Genomic DNA, 15,397 nt, shown 5'->3' on the forward strand with positions numbered 1-15,397 from the left:
CCCTGGGCCTTAGTTTGCCTACCCATGCTTTAGAATGTGCTTGCATTGGGACACTGTGGTACATTAGCTTCACACTCTTACAGTATGTGTCCTCTACCTCAAGCATTAAGGAAAATGTGTCTCTAGGTGTACACCATCCTGGAGGGATATTAATGTAACTTTAAGAAGCTCTTGTTTCAGCGTTGAATAATTTAGAAAGCATTTCAGGATGGTGTCTGTAACTGCTTGAGTTTAAACTCTGAAATATCAATGCCCAAGCTAGATTTCTTCCTTGCCTCTGGATAGTATATATTTCTTGAAAATAAAACAACATTCTCTCTCTTTCTTTCTCTCTCTCTCTCTCTCTCTCTCTCTCTCTCTCTCTCTCTCCTCAAATGTTGAATGAATGAGACTGGGAGAAAATTGGTTTCCAAAATATCTGCTCTGTCTGATCAGTGTGTAACCTGGAATGATAGCACACAAAAGCTCGTCTGTCTTGCTTTCATCCTGACTTTCCCAAGGCTACATCTCAGTCCATCTCAGAAATTAACCTTTCTGTGTGCCCCTCTCTGTCCTGTATCTTATCACCAAAAGCCAAAGCTTAGAATCCACAAAATATCTAACATGATGCTTTTAAAGAACATAATTTTTTTTTAAAAAGGAAAGAAACCTGCTATCTTTCTCTGGTGTAATGTGAAATTTCTGCTTTTAAAATAATAATAAAGGGTCCTCAAAAGTCAAAGATAAGCACTTAAATCCCACTGATTTCAATAGAAGAAATGTAAGCATATAGTTAACTCTTCATTTAAATCAATAGGACCTTGAAGCAATTGGTACATATGTCTTCAAAACCTGGTGTCCTCCAGATGTTGAACTATAGCTGCCATCAGCCCCACCCAGAGGGAAAACAACCAGCCTCCAAGGGGAGGGTGTATCAGAGGACTGAGGAGGCTACACCTTGCTCTGTCCCCTGGGATCCATGCCCAACCAACACCTGGCATCAGGGCATGGGCATGGGGGGGCAGGACTTTGGTTGGGGGGGCAGAACCAACATGATTGGTCAGTTAGTTATTTATATTTTACTTGATCTGGGGGAGGGGAGTTGCCCCCTGCCCCCCCCTTGACTACACCTATGCATCAGGGGTATAATGTGGGTTGCTGGCTGCCAGGGTGGGGCAAGTGTTGGACTAGGCAGCTGGGGTAGAGGCACACACTGGGCAGCCACATTGGCATTGGCGGCTGCCCTGCTCCTTCCTCTCCTCCTCTCCAACTTGTCCCACCCCACCCCAGCGGCGTCTCGTGGCCAATGAATGGCACTGCCACATGGACAATGAGGCAGCTTGAGCCCCTAGCAGGAGAGGGCTGGCAGCGAGCAGGGCTGCACGAGTTATGGGGTCTCTCCTTGCTTCCCTCTACTCCATGGGACTAGGAGCTCCTGCCGTGCAGAGTGGTTAATGGCCAGGAGAAGCACCCTGCCAGCTTCTTGCTGCCCGCTGCCATCTGCCTCTTTTTTTGATCCAAGCTCCCACCCCACAAGAACCAGCTGGGCACCAGGCAGCCTCCCACTCTCCCCCTATTTCTCCCTGCCTGCTCCCTTCTACTCAGGAGAACCTTCTCTTAGGGTCCCTTCTTTGCCCCCCTGACTGACTTTCCCTTTCTTCTTTCTATCTTTCTTTCTCTCTCTCTCTCTCTCTCTCTCTCTCTCTCTCTCTCTCTCCTCCCTTTCCCACACAGCCTGGGGAGCCCCGGTGCCTGCTGACCTGTGTAGGGGGTGACTGGCTGGTGGCGCCAGGGGAGGAATGATGAATGATGTGCAAAAGGGCTCTGGCGCGGAGGATGGTGCAGGGGTGCGGAGTTGCAGAGCTGCCCCTTCTTTGCTCCCTCAGCGTGTCCTGAGAATATGGCAGGAGTCTGCGTAAAATGGCGGTCACTTGAGCTCTCCCTCCCTCCCTCTCAACTGGCCCAGGGGTATGCGTCCCTTTGCTGACCACAAGGAGAAAGAAGCACAGTGCCAGCCTCGAAGGCCCAGGCGTGGCTTGGTTCCCTGCAGCTCCAGCCTCAATGAGGAAGCCTGTCATGGGGGCACCTGGTTGCACACCTCAGAAACCTGAGGGAACAGTGGGTGGGCTGGTGTGGAGGACTCCCTGGTCCTGAATGGGGTAACTGTGCCTCTGAAGGAACAGGTGCTCAGCCTGGGAGTCATTTTGGACTCACAGCAGTCCATGGAGGCACAGGTCAATTCTGTGTCCAGGGCAGCTGTCTACCGGTTCCATCTGGTTCGCAGGCTGAGACCCTACCTGCCTGTGCTCTGTGTCGCCAGAGTGGTTCATGCTCTGGTTATCTCCCGCTTGGACTACTGCAATGCGCTCTACGTGGGGCTACCTTTGAAAGTGATCCAGAAACTACAACTAAGTCGGAACTGGTGACTGAGCACTGCTGGGACCATATAACAAAGGATCTTCACTGGCTCCCAGTATGTTTCCAAGCACAATTCAAAATGCTGGTGCTGACCTTTAACACCCCAAACGGCTTTGGCCCTGCATACCTAAAGGAGCATGTCATTGAGCCCAGACTCTGAGGTCCAGCTCCGAGAGCCTTCTGGGGGTTCCCTCAGTGTGAGAAGTGAGGTTTCAGGGAGCTCCAGCGCCAGTGAGGCAAGTGTCACAGAGGTTTCCCTGGGGCAGGGAGAGGCCTTCCAGAGCTGCCTTTCTCTCTTCTCTGCCTAACCTTTGAGTGGGAGATCTAGAGCACTGGTGTCCAAATTTTTTTCAAAGAGGGCCGGATTTGCTGAAGTGAAAGGGGCTGACCAAAGTTGTTAACCTTTTTCCCTCAGGAAATAAACTGCCATGGGGGCCAGAGGATCACAGCACAGAAAACCTAGACATTAATTAGAGAATTCATAAAAATGATATGCAAGCTCTTTTGCTCTCTCCCAACTGTTACTGGCTGCATTTTCCTTTTCTTGGTACCCTATAGTAAGCATGCAAGTTTAATTTAATATTGATATTTTTATCTTTTAAAAAAAGTTCTCTGAAACTTTAGCTTCTCTCAAGATGTTACAAGAATGCAAAATGTACTTTGCATATTAAAGTAGCCTGATATTTCATGTTGCATCTCAGAAGAAACAAAGAGTTGGTGGTGGAGGGCAGATGCATGTGGAGATAGGGATCTCCCTCCCTTTTAAAGATCCAGATCAATAGCTTTCTGCTTTACATTTAAATAAGAGGTGTAGCTGACAGCCAGAGGAACAAAGGGAAAGCATCAAAGAGTTAACAAACATTGCAAGGAATCCTTTGGCTTTCTTTCATCTATCCATTGATGCAGGTTCTTCTATTTTTTTTAACTGTTGTGTTTGCAGTTTCATTTTTTTTTCCATGTGTACATGGCAACAATCTTTCTAGGCTGTCAAAAGGTAGTACTCATGAATGATACAAATTGGGCTTTATTGTAGAAGGTTTCCAAATTTTTATTGTGGAACATTTCCCTTCATTAGGCATTGAGGAAGAGTTAATTCTGGCAGTTCACTATAAACAGTAATACTTGGCGTCAAATGCTATTAAGGAGATTATGTTATCTCTTAGGAACAGAGAATGCTATGGTCAGGGGTAAATTAATTTCCTAGGGTGCTACAGTAATTTTTTTCTTGTAAATGGAAACTTTCTAATTGGAGCCCCTCAGGAACAATATGCTGAAAACTGGGCAGATGTTCTCTTTTCATGATCCCATCTCCCTTCGTGTTTTAACTTGTTTCTGATTTTTTTGCAGGTGCATTCTGGCACTGTTTAGAAAATCTGGGAAATAAACTTGGGCTGAAGGATGTGCTTACCTAGACCTTTGGTGGGGCAGAGTGGGTGGGGGCAGTTATTCAGAAAGGGGGCTCGGCCCGCCTATCTGCCTGTTGCTTATTACTCACACAGGGTCAATTTGGTGCTGAGGAAAAGACCCATTTCCTGACTCTTCCAGAGTCTATTCCCATGTGGGTTGGCAAAACTAACCTCCCATTTGCCTAGCCTTGTCATCCCACTACAAGGAGGCAAGCAAGAACATTTCTGTTTTAAGTCCACTTTGGGCTGTGATCTAGATATTTGATTTTTCTGCTGTTCCCATACCTGCTCTCTTTTTGCTGCAGCTTAGGGTTTTAATGATATTTTTATCAGGACTGGGCAGACTTTAGGATTGCAGAATCTATTTTGTTTTCCCACTAGAATTCTGAGTTACAACAAGTGGATCAGGAAGGGAGACATAGAATGGAAGAACAAGTTGCTTCAGAGCCCATTGTCAGCCCAGGAGTTTCCTTGCAACACCAGAACTCTTCTGTTCTCCTGCCCCAGTTTCCAGCAGCCTAATTTAGCAGAGAGAGAGAGAGAAAATAATGCTTTTTCTCATCACCACTGCTAAAAGCATTGTGAGCTGGAAACAGTTGCTTATCCACTGCAGATCACTCAGACAGTTTCCTGAAGATCCATACTGATCTGCCCACTCTTGGAAAGGTGTTTGATGAATTTAATAAGAAATAAGCAGATAGGTGCCTTCTTTTTATTACAAGAAAAACTTACAGAAAGGTCATGCAATGCTGAGTGCCTAGCACAGCTGCAACAAGATGTCTCTGGAACTGAGCCCTAAAAATATGCTCTGGTGAAGCTTTCTCCTTCTCTCTGATTCTAAGAATTTCCGTATTGCTTTTTAGGGTTGATCAAGGACTGAAGAACTAGAAGACAACATTGTCTGCATTGGATAGCTTTGTATATGGAAGGCATGTCAGAAATCGATTTTGAAAAGTTAGCTGAAATAGGTAAATTATAGATCTATTACTGCCCATCAAGTGGTATCTTCTATATATTTCCAGATGATTTAGAAGACATTCTTCCCTAAGTGAAAAACTTTTGCCAGGATAGTGTAATATTTTTGAGTTACAACCGCTGCACTGGCATGTACCTTATTATCAAAAGCTATTAAGGTTGAAGGTTAGTTTAATACACACAGTTTAAATGAATTATTGGCATGTGTTCCCAGTGAAATTCTAGGCTATTGGAATAATGCTATCATCACATATTGTGGCACAAATGGGAGTCATTACTCTAAACAGACAAGTATTGAATGAGGCTAGAGACCTCCTGATTGTGTGTTATCTTTTGAAGATGTTCCAATGAACATAACCATATGGCCAACTCATTAGGGGGCCCATCATTTTTTTGGGGGGGGGGGAATCAATTCTAACATAGAATAATATAGAAATTTGACTTTTGAAAACCCTGTTTATTCAGAAAACATAAATTGTATCTCACCACTTATACATAAAAGGGAGAAAATTGCACACAAATCATTGCATGTAAGAACAATCCTCTGTAGTTGGAAGCAGTATACCTTTGAGTGCTTGGATGCCTGGAACAAATGGCAGCAGGTTGCCACCCCCACCTTACCCTGCTCATGAACTTCCAGAAGCATCTGGTTGGCTGCTGGACTAGAGGGATGCTTAATGTGACGCGGAAATAATATAATTCTTACTTTTTAAACATACTAATAGTGTTTACCGGTCCATTAAGAAAGCATTGCCTATTCACTTCGATAAATGATGACATAAGCTAATATTTAATATGAGTAGATTTCCATTAGAGTTAATGCCTGATCATTTTTACATTTTAACTTTACAAAATAGTGTCTGTATAAAACTGTTTCTTCCTTGCTATTAAAATATGTCACTTTTAACACAAGTGCAATGGCTTATGCTTTATGCAATGTGAAAATTGGCATTGTTATAGTTAACTATTGCTGTATTAATAATTATATGAATTATTAATTAAAAGTTAATGATTAATTTGTTATCCAGGATCTTTACACTGCTCTTTAAACTTTCTAATAAATGTGATGTCCCAATAGCATTAGTGCTGTTAATGCTAACCATCTCCTTCCAAAAATTTTTAGAGGGCCTGTTCACCAGATAGAAGTACTTGGCATCTGAATAACTGGAATATATTAATAAAGAACAGTATTCTTTTTTTAATTATTTGGTCCTGAGTTACTGGGTTGTTGTTGTTTTTTGGTAAATGTACCTAAATATGTTTTTTGCTTCAGAATTAAGGAAAGATGAGGCAGAAAATGCAGATCTTGAAGGGAGCCAGGTATCATTTGCAGCTGTGTCAAATGGTGATGCTGAAATAAGCCCAACACACCCATATTATGATGTGGCCAGACATAATATACTTCACCTTGTAGGTATGTTTGCTGAAAACCTCTTTGGCATCTTCTTTGTATTTGCAAATCATTTAATTTTCCTGCTTTAAGTTATTTAACCTGTAATAAAGAAATACAGTACTTGGAGGATTAGGGCAAAAACAGAAGCCTGCAAATAGAGGGGAAAGCAAATGGGTGACCAGATCAGCCCCTCACACGGACTGATCTCTGGCATTTTGCTTCCAATCCGAGTGTCGGACTGGGGCTTGGGAGACCAGGGTTCAAATCCCTCAGCCATGAAGCGCACTCAGTAGCTTTGGGCCAGTCACTGTCTGTTTGCCTAACTACCACACAGGGATGTTCTCATGATAGAATGGAGAAGGGGAGAAATGTGTGAAAAACAAACCCTGAACACTTTGGAGAAAAGGTGGGATACAAATTAACAACAGTAACAATACCCAAGGATCTTCCCACTTTGTGTAGCTTTTTCTCATGTGGTGATAAGGCACAGACGAAGGGCTCATCTTTCCCACGGTCAGCGGCAGAGGAAGCCGCTCAGGTGCCTGGGGCTGCGCACCCAGGGGCAGGACAAGCTGCCCATAGGGGTGGGGCCTCTGGAGTCTGCCTGCCTCCTCCCACTAAGCCGCCCTACAGCTGGGGGGGGGGGAGGCAGCAGGCGGACTGTTTGGGCAGCATGGAGCCTGCGTGTGCCCAAGTCACCGCATCTCTCCCAGGAGACATGCATGACTCGGGTGCGCTGCAGGCCCCACGGTATTTTGTCACACCCTCTCCGTCCCTGCCCACAGTGTGAGTACTGAGAGAAGCTTTGGCAGGAGCAGTCCCTTATTTTGAGGTTCAGCTGTTCACGCATGTGTTTATGTATGTATATATTTTGGCTTATGCAAGTGTGTAAACAGAGGAGAGCATCTCAAGTTGTTCACACACAGAGGAGTGGGCTAAAGATCCTATTGAAGGTTTCCCAGCTTACATGTGTGTAAGTCAGCAGTCTTTCTGGCTCATCAATCCTTGCTCAGATATTCAGATGTAGGGTTGCCACTCATCCTGTATAATATGGCATCTTCCCATATTTCAGTGTAAAATGCTGTTTTCCTGTATTGATTATTGAACACAGTTTGTTCTGCTACCCTCTCCCCCCCCCCCCCAAGTTAGGGATCCTCTCCAAATGCCCGCCCCTGCTCCTATAGGGCATGCATTGGGAGAAACCACCTCTCACTTCTTTCACTTCCTTTTTTCTCCTCCCTCTCCTCATCCCACCCCAAAGGAGGAGCAAACCAGGCTGGGAGTGCAGGGGCCCATTCAATAGATTCAGAAGCTCTAGCAACAAGTGGTTTTGTGTCAGTGCAGCCCAGAAGCCCCATTTGTGAACATGGTTATCTGCATGATATTTGGGAGAGGAGTTGGGGGAGAAGTAGCTCCCCACAACAGCTTGTTTTTAATAATTGCTGATCCACTCTCAATTTATCTTACATCCTCCTATTAAATTTTTGTCCTCCAGCATGTAAAGCTTTGCATTTAAAACATGTGCATTTAGAGTGAAATTATCACCCTGATAACTAAACTCTTGTTGGTTTACCAGGTGATGATAATTTGGGGAGAAAAGTGATTGCTTTCAGTTGCTGCCGTTTGCCTCCTTCCCATCAACTTAATCACAGACGGTTATTAGAGTAAGTCTTTTCTTATTTTCACTCATGTGTCAACAGGCAGGGCAGGGTGGGGGCTACATCCATTATAGCTTTCCAATCGTCAGCCGTAAAATCAAGCATCATTCACTTCATCATTGAATTATGCTCTTTCTTTGTATTTGAATGATCTCTGAACAAGTTTTTAATACTAGCAAGTCCTGTGGGGGATGTTCAATGTTTGGGCTTGAGCATACCATGAAAATAGTATGTATCAGGCCATTGGGCATCTGTATTCCTTCTCTTCTTTAGAGCTAAAGAACCACAGTGAAAATACAGTGTATTTATTGGTGTGTTCTATGCTGCTTTTATTCCAGATATTTAAAGTATGCACTGGACCAGTATGTGGAAAATGATTACACAGTGGTCTACTTTCACTATGGACTGAACAGTAAGAATAAACCCTCCCTGAGTTGGTTACAAAGCGCCTACAAAGAATTTGACAGGAAGTATGTTTTCTAAATTATGCTTTTTAAAAATAAAAATTAAAAAATCACCATTATAAAGGCATAGTTTGGCCAGGTTTTTCCCACTTTTAATTAAAAATTGATTGCATTTCCATCCTGCCCGCCCCTTCCTGGGGCACCTCATAGCACATACTTGGTCTTCCTATTTTTGTCATCACAATAACCTAGAGCTTAAGCTGCCTTTGCAGAAAGGCCTGTGGCACTCATTCACAGAAGGGAGGAGATCTAGATGAACTTTGTCCTATATGATTGAGGGTGGCATGATTTAAAACGGCTTAACAATATTTTCCAGGCTTTTGGCATATCAGAAGCATTCTGACTTTACAATTGTTGCACGGGATAGAAATAACATTGCGAGTAGAGGGAGAATTGCTGTCTTTAGTCTCCCTGGGTTGATGGAGTGCAAGCTGCTGGATCCCATAGTGATGTTTTCACTTCTGCAAGAAATTCACCTGTTTGTCCCTGTCCTCATGCAGGAAAGTAGTGAACAAGCAGGAAGCTCCATATGCCTGGCTAATTGGTCAAGCTCTAAGGCAACCTGCACCTGTTATTAGAATCCCGACCACCATGAACTTAGAATGCACAAAGGAGTATTCACTCCTTTCGATTTGCCTTGCAGTGCTACAAAGTCCTGGAAATCTTTCGCACTGGCATAGCACCACATCAATAACAGTTTTAACCTAATTTTTCCTGCCTCCAACCACCCACAGCTCAACTGTCAGTACATCTTGCATAGCTCAGGAGTGACAGGTCTAGACAGAAGAGGGGTAAAACAAAGGATATTCAGGGTGGGGGTGCACCTAGCCCACCCAGCAACCCCTGTGACTACTATGAACTTGGTTTAAAAATACTTTGGGAGATAGTAGCAGCACTGGGCAGGGCAAGGAAGGGCACTTGTTAAACTTGCTCCTCATATGGATGTGTGGGCATCCTAACGAGCTCCTCTGGCTGCCTCCAACATGTTACTATAAAGAAAGGTCTTGAGACCTTGAGAAAGGTCTTCCACCAGGGGCTGTGCTGATCATATATCATTATGGTCAATGCCATATTCCAGGTATCTTTAAGAATGCGAAGTAAAATACTTAAAGGAAAATGATTAAGTTGGAAATTCATTTCAGTGTGAAACTTTCTTTTTTAATGAATGAATAACAGAAATTGGAATCAAATAATGGTTTCCATCTCTTGAATTTCTAAAGATCTTCTCCCTTCTTGCTACCTTTTTTCTTTCTCCATTTCCCACACACTTTTTCCATTTAGAGAGATTTTCCCCACCATTATTATACCCACAAAACAATTCAGATACTGGTTTGTAATGTAATCGCTGTATAATCTTCACCTACTTCAGTTCCATCAGGACTGACCATTTCTTCTTTTCATTTTACATTCAATTCCTCTGAATTAGATGTACTTGAAATGAATACTGTATAATGTTCCAGTAATAAAAACTCCCCCCACATTCAATTGCAGCTCCACTCCACTACAGCATGTAACGTTCAGAAGTCTCCTAACAATTTAATTTTCTTTTCTGCAGGTATAAGAAAAATCTGAAAGCGCTCTACATTGTACATCCAACCAATTTCATAAAAATTATTTGGAACATTTTTAAACCTCTAATCAGGTACATATTGGTTTGCTGAAGACAATTTTGTGCTTAGCTGCAGGGTAGTTTGCTTTTTTGTTATTGTTAAGTGGATTTCTAGAAACATCTGTGTTATAGAAATCACAAGGTAAAAATACTTGGGGAGCCTGCCAATGAAATATATTATGGGTGATGAGGACTTGGCATGAGTACGTGAAATTATTTTATTTTATGTTTCCTCCTAACTTTGCTGTCTACTGTGTTCAGAGTTCTCACTCTTCCCACTCTGTTCCATTGTGCTCACTGTGTTGATGTCAGATACTTTCTCCTCTGTTACTTGCTGTCTGATCCTAAGCATGTGTTGATGGAACTAAATCTCAGTGAGTTCATAAGACTTAACTTCCCAGCATCCTAGAGTACACCTGCCTCCTTCCCAAAGCCTAGTTAGCACTTTCCTAGCTGGGGGGGGGGGGAGGTGAGAGGGCTCTAGGACCCTGCCAGAGCCTTGCACCTCCTTCCCAAAGCCCTGGGGCATCAGATAATGCCTCCCACACAACAAGGCAGTGTGTGGCCCACAGGTCCTATGTCAAAGTACTCTTGCAGCCCACTTGGTATGGAAACATGGACCACTCTGGTCTAGATCCTCTCCCTTAGTGTGGTGCTTAGGTACATATGGGATCTAGTGGAGTTCTTTTTGTCTTCAGAGCTCCTTTTGCTAAAAGTCCCCTCCCTTAGATTGCAGCTGGTGGGCTGAGATTCAGAGAACATTTGTGTGTGTGTGTTTGTGTGTTTAATGTTCAAGAAGTTTCCAAATCCAAGAACTTACAAGGCACCTGAGAAGAACTGCTTTCTTTCTTCTGTTTCAAGCTGAGAGGAAGAATAGTTTAGAGGTTCATGGGCGTAGGAGTAGGTGTTGGGTGCCTTTTCCAGAAGTAGCGATTGGAAACACTCATGTTTATCTCCACCCCATCCTTGAAGTTGGCTTTTTCCAGTCAGGGAGGGAGTGAAAGGGCTGGGTTCCATGCCATTAGAAAGCAGCAAAACCATAAAACGTTGATGTCAAGGTAGCAGATTCTGCAGAACAGGAAGCCCTCCTGAGGTGAAGAGCAAACTATTTAAGGCACTGCTTCCATGGGCAACACAATCTGTTTTAGGTTGTTCGTGTATGTTTTTCTTTTGGAATTCGCTAATAGGCTGGCACAATTGCTTCATTTTATCATGGAAGAGCATCCTGGAAGGCATAACTAGGTTTGTACACATTGAGGATCAAGTGTGTTAATTCTGTAAAAGTACTTCCTTGACAGCAGAAGCCAACTCTTTGCGTTAATTAATTTCTTCTAATTAAAAATTCTGCTGTCTTCCACTAGAGGGTGCTGGTGCATGCAGAGCTGGGCTTTCAATGTTATTCTGCAGAATAATTTACAGAAATGGGAATAATATTAACAGTATGCTAGCCCAATTTGTGTCTTATTTTCAGGGTCCAAGTAAGGGATACATGAAAGGGTACTCTCTCTGGGGCCCAGAGATCTGAGACTTTACCCCCATTACCATTAAGTTCTAGATCTTGCTTGATTATGTTTATGGATATCCTATCCTATGTTCATAGTGTTTGGATCTTGTAAGGTGTGCTGGAGCCAATCAGAAGCAGAGTTTGAACAGAATGATCAATATTTTGAACAGTGAGTTTCTGGCCCAAATCCTTCTCCTACAAAAGGGAGAGTGTGCCGTTAATCTAGGACGTGTAGTTCAAGAGACAACGAGATTTGTACTTCCCTGTGTGAAATGCTTTTGCACAGACTGCCAGCCGCAGAGTCCCATGCGCATAGGGACAACTGTGGGAGGGACAAAGCATCATGATAATTTGGGATATTGATCCCAAAAGCAGTGGGAGCCAATTCTGCTGATTTACAGACCCCAAATATCAGTGAGTAAATGTCTAGTTAGTGAGCACACACCATACAGGAGTGGAGTGCTGAGGCTATTATTGTCCTGAGTGAATGTAATGGAAACAAACAGGCAAACATCTTGTCAAATTTTGATGTGAATCATCCCAGTATCATAGAATTGTAGAATTGGAAGGCACCACAAGAGTCATCTGGTCCAGCCCCTCAATACAGGAATCTCTGCTAAAGCATTCATGACAGATGGCCATCCATCCTCTGCTTAAAAACCTCCAAGGAAGAAGAGTCCGCCACCTCCCGAGGGAGACTGTTCCACTGTTGAACAGCTCTTGCTGTCAGAAAGTTCTTCCTGATCTTTAGTCAGAATCTCATTTCTTGCAACTTGAAACCTTTGGTTCAGCTCCTACCCTCTACAGCAGGAGAAAACAAGCTTATTCCATCTTCCATGTGACATTCCTTGAGATATTTGAAGATGGCTGTCATATCTCCTGTCAGTCTCCCCTTTCCCAAACTAAACACACCCAACTCTCTCAACTGTTCCTCATAAGGCTTGGTTTCCAGACCCTTAATCATCTTTCTAGGAACAATTTCAGCTGAGGCCCGTTGAATATTGGACGAACTGCTTCTGACACTATCTTTAAAAAAGAGAGAAGACTGTTTTGTGCTGCACCAAGTTCGTCTGTAGCGTATGTTATCACAGCAATACAGGAAAAGCTTCCAAGCTTCTTTCCCATGCCCCTCTGACTGCAGGAACCATGTGGAAGGGGCAGATGAGATCATTTCTGTTTGGGAAATGTAACCCTTTGTATTGATCAAAGTTCTCGCCAGAAAAACAACAACATCAAATTATTCTTGCAACGCATGTGGGATTGTCAGAGAATTCCAATGGAAATGGGAGTGGAAATTCCCAGTGTTTACTTATTCATCATGCATCTGGACCAGAAATCAATCCAGTGAATACAGTTGGTATTCATTGCTGTTTTCATTCCACAAATGATATATAATTGGTAATTCCCCTCCCCCCTAATTTGCATTGGGTTTCCTTTGCATTGAAAAGAATAGTGTGGAATATCCTAATAATAGCAACATTAATTGGTTTTCATTGGAATCCGAGCTGCAGCAGAATGGAAACTACACAACCAGCACTGACACCTACATCCAGATATTAGCAGGAGCAGGAAGGGGGTTTCCATTCTGTCAAGGCAGTGAAGAATTGGACCTATGGAAACTGCTGCCATACAGTTTAATCTTTCCATATAAAGCAAGGCACAAATTGCTTTGCCAGCAATAAGGTCTATTTTTTTCAATTAACTATTGACATAGAAAGCTTAACAGAACATACTCTTTCCATACATTTTTAATGCTGCATTAAAATAAAGGTTTTTGTTTCCCTCTCAAAACAATGGTTTCTATATCTATGCAAATAGCAGTTACATTAGGATGGAAGACAGTCATTTTTATTCAAATTGGACTCAAGCATGGTATGTTTATGTTTGATCAAATGAAAATGAATGCATCTTGTGCCTTGGCTGCTTTAATCATAGTCCACTTTTGGCACTCATGTTGACATTTAGGTTTCATAATATTAAAGTAACACTTTCAGGAAATATTCCTAATTCCTGTGTTTGTATAAATTTTCTTATATTTTTAGTCACAAGTTTGGAAAAAAGGTAATCTATCTGAATTACCTGAGTGACCTGAGAGACCATCTTAAATACGACCAACTTAAGATCCCTCAAGAAGTTATTCGGTATGTAACACGTTCAAAACAGTCCTTAAGGTTCTTCTTTAAAAAGGGGGGGGGGGGAGAGGTCTTATATTAAATTGTTTTCCTTTTTCAGACAACTTCACTAAATTTCTGTCTGATTAAATGTTTGATATACCTGATCTATTATTGGCTACATGTTATCGGACAAAGTGCATTGTCACCAGTAATAACATCTAAGAAATGTTGAATGATTCACCACAGAGAAAGTAAATAGGTATCTGCAGGGGTTACACGTGGACCAGCCTTGTAAGTTATGCACCAGAATTTCATTTGGGCTGTATTTATTCTGCGTTGAAAAGGAAAAGGAAATTCTGCCCCCAGTAATCCAAACTGTGCACCGAGAAAAGCTGGTTTTTGCAACTTCTTCAAATTATGTGAACTTCTTCAAATTATGTGAACATTATGTGAAATGTGTTCCTACTTTACTTATTTTACTTCATTATGATAACATATGAATGTAAGATGAGCCTGCTGGATCAGACCAATGGCCCATTTAGTCCAGCATCCTGTTCTTGCAATGGCTGACTGGATGGATGCCTCTGGGGGGCCCACAAGCAGGGCATGAGCATGACAGTACTCTGCGCACCTGCAGTCGCTAGCAACTGGTGCTCAGACGTATAATGGTTCTGACCCTGGAGGCAGAACATAGCCACCGTGGCTAGTAGCTGTGGACAGCCTTATCTTCCATTAGTTCAACACTGCACTGGGTGAAGAAATACTTTATTTTATCTGTCCTGAATCTTCCAGCCATCAGCTTCACAAGTTCTAATGCTAATGACTTTCCTCTAACCACTCTCACTATGCCATGCATAGTTTTATAAACTTCTATCCTGTCACCTCTGACTTGTCTTCTCTCTAAACTAAAAAGTCCCAAATGCAGCAACTTTTCCTTGTAGGGGAGTTGCAGAGCACACTAAACCCCTGCATTAAACCACTGGCAACCAGCTTCTTCTCTGACTTCTGGTTTTTCAGCAGGGATTGCTCACGCTTTCAAGCCTATCCAGCCATAAAGGCCAGAAGCCTCAATAGATTACCAGTGGAGTGTTCCAGCAATTCTCATGTCACCAGAACTCCCAGTTGCAGCCACTGTTATTTTCCTTAAAGTACTTTGAATCTCCAGATGAGGGAAGTAGCTATAAAATGCTTCATGACAGTATTTTACATGCTTTGGTTGACTGACAGAAGCTGGTGTTGCAGATCAGATCAGAAGAATCTTTATTTTCATCAGCCACTAGCCATAGCAATAAAACAAAACAAAATGTACTGGTGCTGCATCACTGTTATATAAATGGGTTTTGTACATCAGTACGTAAATATATAACAATTAAACGTTCATATATGCCTCCCTGCCTAATAAATAACCATGCAGTTAATGTACAGGAGGAGTTATACTTCCATCTTGTAAAAGTGACAGAATTACGATTTTAACTCAGAGCTGTTTTGCAAACAGAGGCTGCCAATCTGGTTCCCTAGCAAGCGTTGTGTCTATGTATGCTAAGTGTATTTGTAAATACAAGTATGCCCATGCATGCTTGTTGTTACGACTTTAAATATTCAAATGTATGTGTACAGTATCTTAGCTGTCCACTTAAACAATGGCGGTGTATGATATGGCCCTTTGGTCCAGCCTTGCACAGTGGTCACCTTCCCAGGTTTTCTGCCCAGAAGCTGACCTCCCACAACTGAGGAAATGAGAGAGCCGTGTGCAGTCCAGAGGTTCACTCTTCTTGATGTTCAAAAGTGTGAGGTGTATGAAGGGCATAAAGTCAGAGGAATAGAGTCAAAGAATTGCAGTTGCAGCTGCCATGGTACTGCATTTGGAGGAGAGTTGG

At 42.7% G+C, this 15,397-nt stretch overlaps 1 protein-coding gene across 3 annotated transcripts in view; it reads left to right on the forward strand.

Moving 5' to 3' along the window:
* Nucleotides 1-15,397, forward strand: part of ARHGAP8 (Rho GTPase activating protein 8) — a 41,268-nt gene that overhangs the window by 7,581 nt on the left and 18,290 nt on the right. For all 3 annotated transcript variants that reach the window (XM_083615871.1, XM_083615873.1, XM_083615872.1), the window contains exons 2-7: nt 4,667-4,771; nt 6,052-6,192; nt 7,748-7,835; nt 8,168-8,299; nt 9,849-9,935; nt 13,449-13,547. In XM_083615871.1, coding sequence (XP_083471997.1) covers nt 4,726-4,771; nt 6,052-6,192; nt 7,748-7,835; nt 8,168-8,299; nt 9,849-9,935; nt 13,449-13,547 — 593 coding nt within the window. In that variant the 5' untranslated portion in view covers nt 4,667-4,725. The remainder of the gene's footprint in view (nt 1-4,666; nt 4,772-6,051; nt 6,193-7,747; nt 7,836-8,167; nt 8,300-9,848; nt 9,936-13,448; nt 13,548-15,397) is intronic.

This window comes from Podarcis filfolensis (assembly GCF_964270895.1).
Source record: "Podarcis filfolensis genome assembly, chromosome: 5".
Classification (NCBI taxonomy): Eukaryota; Metazoa; Chordata; class Lepidosauria; order Squamata; family Lacertidae; genus Podarcis; species Podarcis filfolensis.